Raw genomic sequence first — 16,774 nt, 5'->3', positions numbered from 1 at the left:
TTAACATCTTTATGAAGTAGATCGAAAAGAATTCTTATACTTTTTTTTTTGCATAGCTTCAAACTCACCTTGCAGAGTTTGGAGACGAACTTTCTTCACTTACTGAATACCTTTATAGGCATTTTGGAACATCTCATGTACTTTCCTGATAGTGATGGAAGCAACTTTCTCGAATAGTTTCATCTAAGTCTTGATAAATGAGGAAGAGAGCCTTCTTGTCCTTCTTCTATAAGTCTATGAGGGCCTTCCTTTGATACGCTATCGGAAAGTTCTCATCTTAAGGCTTTATAAAGCCTCTATCAACCACCACCTAATTTTTTGTGAGCCAAGTAAATCCTTTATTTGGATATATCAATTTTCAAAATCGTTAGTCAGATAAGGGATTAGAAGAATTTCACTTACTACTTCCTAAGTTCTTTCAGCTTCGATTGCACTTTGATAGTTTTAGGTGGGAGTGTAGTGAGCACACACTAGCTCTCACAAGCTCTTTAATTATGAACAATAGGAAAGAAGAGAGATGTAGAAGAAGACCCTCAGTAAGATTCATTTCATTAGCCCAGATATGCTTTAATACGTAGAAATATGTAGCATATATTTATATTTTGATTTAAGGACTTCTTTTGACTACTCATTTCACAAAATATCAGGATATGACACCTTTTACTAACTATAAAAGAACCAACTAGGAATGGCTCTTTAATTTTCTCATAACACTGAGGAAATAACTCCATGCACTTATTATATTTAATGTGACTTCTAGGATACTCCTACTAAAGTACTCTAATTGTGGAAGATTTTTACTACACCAAATTCCAAATTTACCTTTACGAAATGTTATTCCAAAATGTAACATGGTAACATACAAAATTAAGCTTAACTGTTCAACATATAATAGTTGATTTACATGATGCTTAGTGTTTGGGAGGTCTCTATAGGGATGTGATACATGTATCATCAATCAAAAAAAGAAAAAAGAAATAAAAACTATATGCAAGCACTAATGTTTGTTCACATTTTTTTTATAATTTGTTAACTCTACTATCATTTTTTTTCTTTGAGAGAGAAAGGGAGGGAGACCCTCCACAACATGATTAGCAAGGTTTAGATTTTTGAGAATGCACCCCCAAAACATTTGGTTGTTAAGAAGAGGAATATGGCCACTAGTTAAGGTAAGTCCCGATCTCCTTTCTTAAGTATGTGGACGTCTAGCTAGAACTTTGGTGTATATACCCCAACTTATTATACATTTTACAAGGGCCAAGTTTTCTAGCACTGATACGAGGATCAAAGAATCCAAATAAATCCTTTTGGCTATACCTAAGATCTACTAGGTACTTAGGCCTCGTTTGGGAGAGCTTTTGGAGGACTAAAAAGCACTTTCTGTCCCTCCAAAAGCACTTTTGGATGAAAAAATGTTTGGTAAAAATTTCGGAAAGCTATTTTAGCTTTCTCAGAAAGTTAAAAACAGTTTTTTGGAAGAAACTCTATTTTGGAGAAAAGCTGTTTTGAGCTTTATCGGAAAGTTTTTTGATCGAAATACTCATAATAAAATACAACAATTACATACTTTATCTCTTTATAAACCTAAAAATCTGATGGAGCCCTGACAAAGAACCCTAGCCGTGGATCAGACTTCCTTCCATACAAGAAAAGGTATTCTTGTTTCCTATTATTGTATTATACTATAAATATAATATTATATTACATTATATCATAATATATTAATATGTTATGTTAAATAATTTAATATTATGTTATATTATGAGAAATTAATGTATGCTAATAATTATAATATTTTGTACCTTTATTATTGTATTATACTATAAATATGATATTATATTATATTATATCATAATATATTGATATGTTATGTTAAATAATTTAATATTATATTAAATTATTATGCTATAGTATACAATGTTATATTACTATATTATAATAATATTATATTACATTACAGTAATATTATACTATATCATATATTTATGTATTAATATATGTTATATTTTATTATGCTTTGTTGTATAATACTATGCAATATCCTTTATGGTAATTTTGTTATACAAAAGTACTTTCTCAGTTTGTTTGCCGAACACATTTTAAAGTATATCACAGCACTTTACAAATATAGTTACCAAACAACAAACAGCTTTTTATAAAAGCTCTACTTCAGAAAACTTTACTTCCAACATCTCTACTTCTAAAAGCTCTACTGCCAATAGCTCCCCCAAACAGAGCCTTATATAAGTCCAAAGAATCCAAATAAACCTTTTGGCTAGCCTTTTGGGGTGAGGTCTTGTATTGTTAGAATTGGTATCAGAGTGGACCTAGCTTATGGCCCATATGGACCTATTTAGGATTGACCATGGGTTGATCATGGTGTTTGTGATTAAATTTAATTAGATTTATTATTGGACTGGGACTCTTAGCTTGATGAGAATACCGAAGCTTAAAAAAAGGTAGTATGTAAGGGCCGTGCAGGTGATGGTTTAGTCCTACATCGGCTATGAACTAAGTAAATTTTAAGTATTTATATAGGACTAAAGAATTCAAATAATACCTTTTAGCTAGCTTTTTTTTGGATAAGGCCCTAAGCTATTGTATCTGCTATATCTGCAATATTTGAGGACAAATCTCAGTATCAACATCATTTTCTATAGTGCAGGAGCAAGGCTAGTGGGACTTTTATCCCCAGCTTTGCTCCACTATCTTCATGTGCTGGTGCCTGCTTAGGTTGACTTTGATGCCAAGGCGGCACTCCCACATTATTTCTCATGGAAAAGGTAATAAATAAATTTCTATATTTTGTCCATAATCGGAATAGTTGCCTGACCTAGTTAATCTGATCTCGAGTGATTCTGATAAAACTCCAGTTACGAGTGACAAGCAGTTCACGAGTTGATTGGTTTTCCAGTAAAAAATGGTAATTTTGTCTGGAAAGCAAACGATGCTGCCACACCGCATACCACTTTTATAGAGATGCCAACAACCGTGGTATTGGTGGTGGTCTCAGTCCAGAGCGAGACCTATAGGCACCATTAATGGGTCCCAGGCATCCAGATGCCGAGTTTTCAAGGATTACGGCGGCCCTTGCTTGAGATGCATCGACGGCAGAGGCTCAGATATAACGAGATTAATCGACGCTAAAAGAGCCCAAGACTGTAGTCCTCCTCACCATTCTCTCTAATTCCTAACCCTTGGACCACACCTTTTAGCGATAAAGACATAATCCCACCTTCTTCCTTTCCCCATCCGCATGCACAAAAGCCAAGACACGAGAGCAAGTGTAAGGCATGGTGTTGGTTTCATGGCTCCACAGTGGGGTATTACTTGTGTGTTTTGTTGACTTGGGATCGGCGGTCCCTAGCTACTGCCAAGGATGGTCCACTGACCTAGTTATAAATTTTTCCTTGTCCTCAAAGAGATCAGCTGTACTTATTGTCCACTCTTTTGAATTGACTCGATGCCTAACCGAGTTAATGATCTGTAGGATCTGGATTGGTTGCTTGCTTCCAAAGGATCGGAGTTTATTTCGTATGGTTCATCATGTAATCTGTTAACCTTTGATCTTCTTGCACTACAGCACCAGTCGCTACCTACTTTCATGTAATGAACGTAAGACTTTTTCCAATTACTGGTCTGTTCAGAAGCCAACGATTAAGATATGTGAAAGAGATTGACAACAGAAAACATATTCTTCAATTACTTCCTCTTGCATTCTATATGGTTTTACTAGCATTAAAACATACATATTCAAATTCAGCGGTTAGCTTTCTTGTTCCAATAACTCTCTGTCGAACAGATATCTCGTTTCATCATTCTCATAAGATCTGAGAAGTTCTAGTTCTTAGAAAAGGTTGGTAATCGATCAATCTAGATTGATTTTTCTAGAATCTAACGTAAGCCACATGATTAAGGACACAGTGCTCCCTAGCTTCAGTCCCTGGTAAAAATAAGAGAAAACTCTTGATGTGTCAACAGAGAAGGTGCAGACATGACCCTCAAACACATAGAGACAAAAAACGCTCAAAAAAGAAAAAAATTAGACCATGTTTAGCATCAAGACCACGAGTCACTCTGTGTTTGGAGGAAGATAGAAAGCATGAATCCAGATACGAAACCCTATTGCCACTTTACTAAATGCTGGATTATGAACATTTTTCTTAACTCAAAACACCCATGCTATAGTTGGATGAATCATATATAGCCTAAGTTTCTGCTGGGTTTTAGGCATCAGAATGGAGTCTTTGCTACAGTAAAAATGCCATTAAGAATAAAAATTGAAATATATTAACTTCTTTGCTGCCTGTCATGCCAAGTAGTGGTTGGGTCATGCATGAAACCCATAATTATGCTATTTTATTGTTTGCCTTGGCCTACCAACTGTGATTCTTTCCAGCTAATAATATTAAAAAAATAACTTTTTTCCATGCTATCTAGCTATCATTACAAAAGGTGACATAATTTTGAAAGAAGGGACAAACTTAAGGGGATATGATCAAGTGGTCAAAAGTCTTTCTTGGTGGAAAAGAACCATCAAGGAATAATGAATCATGAATTGGTGATATAGATGTCACTTAATGAACATGAAGCATTGCATAGAGACATGACAATGGTCAACGTAACACAGGTAATTAACTTATGTAGCAGTAAAGCATCAGCATGTCTTGTGCGATGTAACAATCTGAGTTACTTGGTTTATCTCGGTGTGTGGAGAGTTTTCCGGAAGTTATGGAGGATGCACTTCAAGTACTTCTAGCTAGTTAATTAGCAAGCCTGCATGGATGGACTAACAAAAAAAAAAACACTATACCAGAAGAAAAGCATTTCCCTTAAGCTGCAGCTTGGGAATGTAATTTATAGTCCACCCTTGCATTAGTTTTTCAAACCAGCACTATATATTCAATAACAGCAGGTAACTCGTAGATGATTAAAGTGTCACCTTCCATGCAATCATAAAAATTTCACCAAGGCACAATCAAAACTGATGCGTTAAGCACTTGTAATTAAGGTTATTCTTTGGAAAATTTACCTTAGTTGAATTTGGGATTCATGACTACAAATTCGACCTCTCAATTTTTTCTTCTTAACTAGATATAAATATGTTGATAGAAGAAACATTTTTGCTACTAGTCTAAAGATCAATATTCTCACATAGTAATGCCCAGTCGTTATTTCAATCCCGATCTCTTATATACATTACTAATATGGTATGGCGCCTGTGTAGCATAAAAATCTCATCTTGACATCACTGGTACAGCGATCAATTATCATTAGTTTGAAAAGCATATAAAAGTTATCCATCGCAAGTGAATTCCATAGCAAAACCAAATTCAGAGATACTAATACAATCACTTTTTTTATTCTATAATATAATAATAATTACATTTTAATACTTAATGGATAGTCACGATCAATCCTTATGGCAGTAAAACATGGATTAGGTTTGGCCTTTAAGAATGCAAGAGGATTTCTATGATGTGTTATTCTGATACTTCCTTTACTCAAAAAAGGAGGAAATGTTATTCTGGTATTTCCAAACTGCTTATCGCGTACCCCACACATGATTCCAAGCTACATGGATACAGAACAACTTGCTAGTTCATGATATCTATAACAATCCTTAAATCCACAGGGGATATAGGATTTTAGAAGACATGCATCTACATTCTTTTTCCTTGAGAACTTGAGCTTCTAATTATATAGAATTAAAACAAGCTTGTCTACAAAGAAAGTTCTTAGGAAAATATGGAACAACATCATAAAAGCTAATGACATAATTTCAGAAAATTAAGATGTATATAAGACCATACTCTTTTCCTCTAGAAGTTTGACGGGTAAAAAATACAAGGTACTTTCACAGAATTGGAGTTTAAAGTTTCTGCACCTATTTTATGTAGTGTATTTAATTTTACAAAGGAAATAATTGCAGAATAATTTCCCATCAGTAAATATTAATGAAGCTAATTTATAAGGTCACGCTCCTGTGTTTTTAGTTGTTCTTCTGTATTTTAATTGTCTTTGATGTATCCAATTACTTTTACATGTTCTCAGAAATTTCCAGCATCACGTATCTATGACATCATAATAAATTGACTTCAGAAAAGGTACGAGGAATCTTCTTTTTCTTAAAAGCACAAATGGTGATAAGACTACCACTCATTTCAGTTTTCCACAACACTTCACACCATAATATGCAAGATCTTGTTATTATCTAAAAGAATCACTTAGGAAGTTCTACCTACATACACATTAGGGCCACATATATAGAAGACCATATTAGCCTTTTTTATTTTTCGTACAACCATATTAGCCATTTTAATCACATTACAATTGGCTTTATGAAATCAACAGGTATTTTACAGAAACTTTATGTAAGGTATGTATATATCATGTTACATTGGTAGATAAAAATTATTACGCTCATAACAACTAAGAAACATCTATCTGTTGTAGCTATTACTATCTAATACTCATATTGAATGCTTGATGGTAAGTAGATGCTTTGTGAGCTGATATCTAAATTCATATACAATTTTGTCACTTGTTGGAATAAGGCATGATGATAGAGGTTGTGTAATTTAGTTTTTAACCAATGATTACTCAGTTTTATATTACCACTCTTAACTTAATAAGTGCCTAAGTAGAATTAATAATTTAGATATGCATGCATGCATGTATGTATTTATGTATACATATATTTATGTATGTATATACTTCCAAATGGCAAATATTGAAAGAGTTAAAAACAAGCAAACAAGCATGACATGTAACCATACTTAAAGGTTTTCTGCTTTTTAACTGAGGTGAAATTTGAACATCAAAAAATAAGGTCATTAGTTCTACAATTAAAATGTTTGGTCATTCACCAATTGATTGATAAATCAAAGTAATTAAAATTCAATCACAAATTATTCTGATAGAAGAGGTGACTGAGGTAAACTTCTCAATTATGAATCATAAAGCCTTAAAGAAAATCTTTCTCACCATTTCAATCAATAAAGCTTCTGTCACTGAATTATTAGCACAATATCTGTAATCCTCACCATTGTTACATCTTTCATGACAATTCTCTACCGTAAATCTTTGCCTCCCTCATATCTCCAAGGCTGATTTCCTAATAGAATGATCTAAATAATGGTGAACATCATAGATGAAATTGGATATAAAATAATAAGGAAACCAACATTTTCTTCACATTATTACCCTATATCATATCTATAAACGGCTTTTGCCACATCCTCTGAGCTTTGGCTGCCACTGAAGCCTAGTAACTCTTTCTCTACTTCACTGTAGGGCCAAAGTTCGCACTTCAACATCTACAATCTATAATTTTATATATTGTCCTCCTATCTTAATCAATCGTGACATAAATAAGTGAACCCTAGGTAAACTTTATTGCTACTGGCTTCTTTACAAGCTAAAATAATTTGATATACAATGATTTTGCTAAACCGCTATCTCACAATAAAAGATAATATCAAAATACTAAATGTAAGCTGTTCGTCCTGTTCTACATTATTTAAGCGTACGCCAATTTATCATCTCCTCGTAACTTTTAAGGCCTACATTATTTAGCCTATATATTATTTATTTTATGCCTATAGAGGGACCAAATTACCAAAAAAAACAGTAGAACAAAAACAACACGCTCTAATTCCACCATTAATGGCAGATAGAAATCAAAGGTCTGTAATCCTTTTGTTATGATGCCATGAATCCAAAATATTTTATACTTATTAGAAAACAATTTCATCATGGCACCATGCATTTTATTTTGAAAAATTGATGTATAAAAAAGTAATTTTCGGACTGCATTAAAAAAAAATGAAAGGTGCCATTGTGCGAAGATGATCTGGATTTTTGAAGGAACAAAACTTTCCTATACAGTTTCAAGATTATCCGCTAGGAGAATAGGGAGAAGTGAATAAGCTACTTGATATTATGATGGAATAACATACATCTCACAGAACTCAGTCAATGTAGATAATATTACTCGAACTAACAATAGGAAAAGCTCACATCCCAAGCGAGCTTCAACAACTTCAAACTTTGATATAAGAATACTTATATGTAACGATGCATCAAACAAAGTCAACACAAAAAAATATGGTCTTTACATCTTCTTTTTTTTTTTTGACTCCGTATATAAATCCAGTTTAGCAAAAACAACATTTTTTTCCATGCTTCCATTTTCTGTAATAATTCTTGATTTTAGAATGTTGATCACGTTTTGGAGCTCCATGCTGCCTTTTGTTGTTCCGATTAGGCTCCTATTCGTACTTTATCCTTCAAAGATACAAACTCAGGTTATCATGTTTGCTATTGCAGACATAGTCTAACAGCTTATGAAGTAATGAAGTAAGACCTCCCCCCAGCCCATTTTCTTCTTGAGAGGAAAAAATAAGTTTAATTCATCTCATAAGCTGTCACATTGTGTAGGCTAGAAGAACATGTCACAAAAAAAGAAGCCACGCTATATAGAAGACGAGGCCAAGAAAAGTGGAATAAATCATTATGGGGCGAGTCTTTTTAACAAAAATATTTAGTTATGATTTGACGTGAAATTTTCTGTTACTCTCTATATTCTTTGTATAGTGTCCCATCTATTTGTCCCTTTTCCTTAGGTTAGAAACACTGTTAATCGCATGCCCTTATAGCCCATTACGGACAACACTCAAAGTCCATCCACCAGCTTAGCTCATGTCACAAAAGATACACTTAACTAGCATCTAATAAAAGCATATAAAGGTGTAAGCTTAGCATTTTTCTTCTAATAACATAAAAAGGCTATCAACTCTTTTTAACCAACTCCTAGCAAACTTTTAATGGTATCGTATCTCATAGAGCCCCATTAATTTTTTTATAACACAGTAAGCATGAATCCTTCTTCTTTCTACAAATATATAACTTTCCAGTTGTGCAGAACGGCCTCTTTAAGCAATGTGAGGTCTCTTAAATAAAGCGATTCTTAACTCAACTATAAATGCACTGAAAGGAGAATCAGCAAAGGAGGCAAAGATCAAACCTATATAAGAGACAAAAATGAATAAAGACTAAATCCAACCTGTAATACTCCATCAATCATCTCTCTTCGATCCAAAGCATACAATCTTGTTATGAATGGATGGATGAAGCTACAAAAACCTAGCAAAGATAATAGACAAAATCGAACCCAAGAACAAATAAGGAAACAATTAGCTTAAAATTTGTAAACTGAAAATATCCATAGCTTGAAGCATATGAAAGAAAGGTCAGAAGAACAAGGCTACTACACCAAAAATAGGGCTCTGGGTGAAGTATACATACAATTTTAACACATGTTCAAGAAGAAAGGAAAAAAAATGTAGAAATATTATAGCTCACATACATCCCTTTTTCCCTATTCTTCATCTTCTTTCCCGATCATTTTTTTTTATTATGATGAAGAAGAAAAGGGAATGAGAAAATCCTGAACCCCTTCATTCAAGCAAGCATAAGATGGGAGTACATAACAAGAGTAAGAATCTGAAACTTTCTTCTTCTCCTTCTTGCTTCCTTTTCTCTGAATTATAAGTGGAGATCTATGGATGAGTGCAGCTTACTTCATGGAAGCCCTACGGTGGACTCGAGCCCCAACAGCCCCAATTCTCGCTGGAGAAGAGGAGGCCTAGGCTGCGCCAGAGGCAGCCTTTGAGCCTCACCGAGGCCCTCAGGTTCTGAGCACTCTAGGTTCACTCCGAAGAGCCGGACTCGCTTGGGCTTTGCTGAGCCATGGATCACCGGCACCGAGCCCAAAACCATCGGCAGCCCCACCACTCCACCACCCCCGACTTGCACTCGGACATGCGGTGGGGGACGCACCGATTGAAAATAGACATACGACCCACCATCACCACAAGCGCCAGGGCTTGCAGCATTGCGCATGGGAGGTACTGAAGGGGGAAAGTGCCCGGCGAATGGCATGGTGGTGGCAGTGAGGGGCAGCGGCATCAGTGGACGATGGAGTGGCAGGCGGTGGTGGGAGGAGCCAAGGCGGCGCCGCCAGTCGATGAAGAAGCGGCCACGGCTGGACTCACGGACACCGCGGCAGAAGGAGATGGTGTCACCTGCGTCAAGCCGCTTGTCCTTGACGAAGCGGCTCCATCCCTTGGTCATGACATAGCTCTGGCTGCTATTCCAGTAGGAGTAGCGGAACTGCCATGGTTTCCCGGTGCGGTCCTCGAAGCACAGCGAGAGGCCCTTGTCGGCCATCGACGGGTCTAGAGGGAAGAACTTCTCAGCATACTGCTTTGGAATCACGAGTCGGTTCAGCTTCCCGACATCGCTCGGCGTCACTACCTTGTCAAACATGTGCTCCCTCTCGATCGGAAAGGCGGCGGGCTCGGCATGAGGAATCCAAGTAAGGGAGGAGGGGGGAGTAGAGGGCGAGGGAGCGAAGGAAGGGTTCTTGGATGCCTCCTCTTGGTCTTCTTTTCCACAGTGGTACCTATCTCTCCTTCCATGGGTTAACTCCATGTCGCTTGGGAACTATTCGAATTCTTAGAGGAAACTTTTAGGAAAGATCGTCTGTGGCTTCTCTTTGTTATTTGTTTCCACCGGAAGTCTCTGGGTCCCAAGAGAGAGATCAAACTAAGGGGGAGCAAGGAGAAGGCTCAGAGTTTGGCTTGAACACTATGGGAAGAAAGAGGAAAAAGATATAGGTACTGTGACATGTCCTTTTGTTCTGGCAATCTGACGGCCCTATAAGGCTCCTTGAATAAGGGTGGGAGTATTTAGCGTCTGGCTAATCAAACGGGAAGATGCAGGACGGAAGGATGGAGGCATCACAGAGAGAGACAGTCACAGAGAGGGGGAGAGAGAGAGAGAGAGAGAGAGAGCTAAGAAAGGAAGTCTTCTACGGAAAGGTGGTCCAGGAACTATCTGCCATTGGTAGGGCTCATGTGAGCCTGTCCTTTAATCATATGGGTCTTTCATATATGCATTTGTGATAAGTCTACAAAGGCCAGTTGTTGTGATGGATAACGTGATCTTGCCATCGACATGCCAGTGTAACAAAGTCACTCTCCATTGTAGAAAGGAATAATTACTTTTTTCAGAACAAACTACAAGATATTTCTCACAAAAAAAAAAAAAAAACTACAAGATGCGAGATAGGATAGTATGATATAATTTAGGATTTTTTTAATATATCCTTATAAATATTTAAAATTATATGAATACTTTCGAAAATTTACTATTTGCATATTCCTAATAAATTTAGCATTTGTGTATATACTCTTATAAATTATTTTTTTTGTATTGTATATGGTTAACTCAATAAAAGTAGAAGTGCAAAAGAAAATAATTTATAAGGAATACATGTAAATAATAAATTAGTAGGGATATATACATGAAAAGGAAAAATTTATAAAAGTATACATGCAAATTGTAAATTTACAAGAATATACGTGCAATTTCAAATATTTATAAGAGTATATATGTAAAAGAATAATTCATAATGATATATATACAAGTTGTAAATTTGTGAAATATATACTCAATTTCAGATATTTAACAGGATATACAAGCAAAAAATTGTATAATTGATGAGGTGTGTGGAGCACACAATGGAAAATCATACACAAGTGAAGACTAGTAGATAGAGAGAAAACCAGAAGCTTAGCATGTGTATGAAAATTTCTATGCAAGTGCAGGATCTATCATTCGATTTTCCTATTACTGGAGTAATCTAGCTTGTTTGCTTTCTATTTGGTGCCATGCTTAAGTGACGTTTATTCTGATGCTATAGATGGATGATAGGATGTGTCTGATGGGCATATGGGACCCAACATAAAAGCTTTTATACATGCATCCCCCAGCCACACACAGAAGAGAGAGAGAGAGAGAGAGAGAGAGAGAGAGAGAGAGAGAGAGAGATTATGGTGGAGTTTAAAACCGGTGGAGGCAAATGGGTATTACTTGTTAAATTTGCTTTTGGAGGTGTCTTTTTGACTTTTGAAGGGCATGGGTTTCAAACAATGACCCCTCTCTCTCTCTCTGATGGAGAGATTCCGGTGGCAAGGCTTAATAGACATGTTACACAGACAGGTGACTTGAGACTCCCACCACTAATTAAAAAAAAGAAAAAAGGGCCAGTCATAAATAATTAAGAAAGGAAAGAGATGATACATCTATCTTTTTCTGATGCAAGGGAGATTGGAAAAGCAACCAGTCACCCAAATTTATTCAAGATGAGAAGGTATTTACAAGAAAGATGGATAGTTTTACAGGTAATTAGTTAGAGAGGTTACAGCCAGTAAAAAGATAAAGAGGGAGCTTTCAAGGTTTATAACAATCTTAAGGGATAAAAACAAGAAGAGAGAGAGCTATTGAGGCTACCGGCTAGTCCAGAAGTCTTCACTATCCTTTTTCCAAACCAGATGAAGAAGAAATAAGGATAGTGATTTATCGACATTCTCCTAAAACTAATTATAGTTGGCAATTTGGGAAAACAAAGTTATATAGGATGCTTAGACAGGTGAAAGCGTACGTAGATATGACAAAGCTAACAAGGTATCTACCACTAGTTTACGTTACTTTTTTCTCCTCTTTTAAACTCTGTACTTTTATACTGATATTTCTAGAAGTTTTCTTACATGATTGCTTTTAGTATTTATCATTTTTCTGAGTGAGAGAAAATATAACACGTTTTATGAGTTAATCTTAGTTTCGAGTAAGAAAATTAATCTTATGATCCAAATAAATGAGTGCATATATTAAAGAAATACTATAGATCTCAAGTCAAATTAAGATTATATGAGCCTATCCTTTATATCAAATTGATAACTTGGGGAAGCAAATAGAAGTACAAAAACTAATTGCAAGGTTAGATAGAAAGAATAGCAGCTAAAATTTTCAAGTTGGATTTTTTTGCATGAATACTCTTCTAAATATCGAATTTTACATGAATACCTATGTAAAACACTTGTTTTGCTATTTTATCTTTTTTTATCTTTATTTTTGCATATATATCCACCCCATCTAACGCCATTAAAAAAATTAACGGTTTCTAATTAAAATGACTAAAATATTCTTTATGGGTAGATGTGCAAAAAGAAATATTTATAAGACGATCATAATAGAATATTAAAATATAATTTCAAAATTTTATTTTATTTTTAATTAAAATAAATATGATTTTTATTAATGGTGTCAGAAAAATCGTTATATTAGAAGTATTTGTGTAAAAATAATATTTTATAAAGATACATAAATAAATATAAATTTTAAGAAAATATTTACATAAATTTAAATTTTTAGAAGTTTATTAATTCATGAAAAAAAAAATCCTTTCAATTCAAACCTCATGGTACTCTTGCATCCTCTCCCAAGTCCCAAGTAATAAAGCTGTGTTCCATGATTCGTAAGTTGGGCTCGCTATGCCTGCCGTCCCATATTTCTGACGGCGCCCATAAAGACCTCGCACCCTCGAAATTTTTAGTAGATCCATAACGCACTATATCCGTACTGAAATATGAAGGATTAACACTTTTAACACACTAAAGTTCTGAACCACCGGAAGAGGCGCCAGTAGTGGTCCCAATTTCATTTGGAATTCCTTAATATTACTTTTCTACGAATCAGCTTATGGTCCTCACAAGGATCAATCGCGCAGTACCTCCGGTGTTAATCTTTGGCATTATTATACTTATTTTATCCTATTGAATTAAATTAGGTCCCCTAGTTGATGATATTATCTATGGCCTTCCCAATTTTTTACAGAAAGACTCTATCTTGTTTGTCACATGCAAGGTTTTGCTAAGATATCACGCTTTTGATATTCGACCACCTTAAAGCCATGAAGAGAGTTTAAGCGTAGCAGATCGTTAGAAGCTGTTAGTCTAGAGTGTTAGGTGTAGCATCGTTGCATGAATAAGCTGTTTGCGTGTGGCTCTTGCTTTGCTTAATTACTAAACAAGCTAAGCTAGAGCTAGCTAGTCTTGACTTACTTAAGTTTAGCTTGCAATTAAGTTCGGTGCTGGAATAAATAAATAAGAAATAATATAAATAAGAAATATTTTAATTAAATATAAACATATAATGATAAAAACTAGCTCAAACTACACACGTGAGCCCACGCGCATACATGCACGCGTGCGGGGACACACACACACATACATACATACATACATATATATATATATATATATATATATATATGATAGAGACTAGTCTAGAAGAGTTCTACATAAAATAATGGAGGTCCTACATTGATGATCCGAGTTATTGGCATAAATTAATGAGTGTAGATCCAAGCCGAGCTTGCTTTCTCTCTCTCTCTCTCTCTCTCTGTTTATATATATATTATATATTTAGGCATGCGCACGTGTGGGTGTGTCGACTTCATTGGATCAAAGTGGGAGTGCCTTCTCGGTGCTCATGGCCATGGGCCCATCCTCGTCCTCTAGTTGGTCTTCACGTAGCATGCAAAGAAGAAGAAGGTATGATGGTGATTGATTTGAGCTGCAGAATCACATGCGTTCTGTTGACAGCAATCACATGCGTTCTGTCGATTGCTAGATTCTCCTCCTGTCGATGTTATAAGTGGATATATGGCATTAGGCGAGGCTATGTTTAATTTGAAGAATTAGGGCATGAAGCCATCAGTCCGGGAGCATATTCATATACTTTTGTATCATAATATTGACATCCACTGAATCGTTCAAGCAACTCCATATATATTTAATTTCAAGTTCAGTTAAATGACTCAAAATTTTTAAAAAAAGCACCTACGCAGAGCCTAAAAGGAAACTTAAATGGAAGAATATAATTGAGTTAAAAATCCAAAGACTTCAATGTTGCATGCACTGAAACTATGACTGTGACGCAGCCAAGTGGGTGGCTGATAAATTTCCTATTCTACAATAACATGAGAATGATGTCATCTGCCGGGTGACGTTGGCTTTTGGGTCTTATCAATGGGTGGGAGGACTCAGTCGTTTAAGGGATTCCTTTTGAGATTGTTTAAGGGATCAGATATATTTTCTTGACTTTGCAATTAGGCAGTAAACTGTGATCTTCCAATCCCACTTGTGGCACATGCCGCGAAACCAGCAACTGCTTCAAAGTTTACAGTCCCCTGCTCCTCGCATCACACTGTACCTTGTCAACAGTAGTTGGTCTCAATCCAACTTGCGCACTTGGATGCTGAAACAGTCCTCGTTAGCATCTCATATGGTGTTTTTCATCTGAAAGCCCCCATCTCCAAGTTTTTTCAAGATCAATTTTGATGGTCTGTCTTGGACGGAGATACGAGGGACGGTGCGGATTTTGTTATTCGGGATCCGTTTGTCAGGGTCATGGCTACAGGGAGCAGTCAATTCTTCGATATATTAGTTTCGAGTACGGAGCTGAGGGTCGCTTGGGCAGGCCTTTGTTACGCCCGATGTGTTTTCTAGATCAGTTCTATTGTTCTGGAGGGAGACTCGGTCACGGTCATCAGTTGGATCTGGAGGGCCCAAAGGGTAGTGGTTGCGTCCATTCTTTGCTCCGAGATATCTGGACAATGGTGAGGGATGGAGGGACCTTCCAGGCTAAACATGTTTTCCATGAAGCTAATGAGACAGTGGATTGGGTGGTTGCTTATGGAGCCAGTCACTCCGGTAGTACCTTTTGGATTGGAGATGGGGAGTTGCCTCTGACACTTTGAGATATTTTATTTTTTGATTTTATTTGGTTCATCTGTACTTGTCAGATATGATCCATCCGCTTTAGCATAAAAAAAAAAAAAAAAAAGTCCTCACGAGAAGTTTGCACAAAGGAACTATAGACAATTCACTAATTAAACAAAGGATTCTTTCATTGATGCACCTAACACAGCATTGATTGATGACAGTAAAAAGATAAACAACAAGAATTAACATCCAAATTATGGTTGTAGGAACGGTATGACAAAGGTAATTGCATCGAGGTTAAACTAAATTATTATTCTTTCTTTTTTGCAAGTTCATTTTCACTTGATTTCAGAATGTTATCATTGTATAACAGCTTTCTTTCTTAGTAAATTAGGCATAACAGCGCTCCAGCTAGATAGTATGTACTTGCAACAGTTACATCATGGTCCCTCTGGCTACAGCTAGATAGTTTTTTTTTTGGTAAACAACTATATAGTACTTTAAAAGCTAGCCCCAGCAAGCTAATAAGTTGGTGAACAAAGTAATTTTCTTACGGAATGACTGGCCTAGTCAATGTTCTTCCAGATCAGTGTAGAAGGTTAAACCCTGGTTCATGTTCAACTTGAGCATTTTCTCCTCATCCTACCTCTTGTTGTTTGCTTTATTAAGGTTATTTTGATGTTTGGGTTAGTTCTCTGGTTATGCTGGTGCCTTTTCTTTTTCCTGGTTTCTTGACTCCTTTATTCCTTGTATGTCTCATCATAACTCTTTGGTTCCTTCAAAAAGAAAATATTAATGTACTTCGATTTGGATTTTATTTTGTAATGCTGAAGCATAAAGATTTTAGAAGTTTTGGTGATTGCGATCTTGGTTATTCAAACAAAACTTCAGCAAGAATATAAAGAGGGTTCCTTTCTCTCTCACTTGTGTGTGTGTGTAGTGAACTGAGGTTCCTCTTAAACTTCCTGAACTTGCTATCTAGATCTTATAATATTTTAAAATTCTATTCGTATTAGATGTATATGGAGTCTTGACCAAGTGTTCACACCTCTCTGCTTAACAACCTTCGGATGCATGTCGAGTCTTGGATGACAAATCCTCTGGCCAAGTATCTAGGATTTCTGGGTTCCAGCCTTGAG

The 16,774-nt window shown here is 35.9% G+C and overlaps 1 protein-coding gene across 1 annotated transcript; it reads right to left on the bottom strand.

Annotated features, from left to right (window-relative positions):
* Positions 1 to 8,123: 8,123 nt before the first annotated feature.
* On the bottom strand, positions 8,124 to 10,928 carry LOC103706444 (B3 domain-containing protein Os02g0683500-like). The gene has a single exon (XM_008790540.6). It carries the CDS (start codon positions 10,495 to 10,497, stop codon positions 9,586 to 9,588), a length of 912 nt encoding a protein of 303 aa, XP_008788762.1. The 5' UTR covers positions 10,498 to 10,928; the 3' UTR covers positions 8,124 to 9,585.
* Between the last annotated feature and the right edge of the window lie 5,846 nt (positions 10,929 to 16,774).

This window comes from Phoenix dactylifera, chromosome 16, assembly GCF_051530095.1.
Source record: "Phoenix dactylifera cultivar Ajwa chromosome 16, Ajwa_hap1_PhDact_Kaust_v1.1, whole genome shotgun sequence".
In the NCBI taxonomy this organism is placed as follows: Eukaryota; Viridiplantae; Streptophyta; class Magnoliopsida; order Arecales; family Arecaceae; genus Phoenix; species Phoenix dactylifera.
The sequence above is the reverse complement of the archived record's forward strand: the minus strand, read 5'-3'. Positions and strand labels throughout refer to the sequence as shown.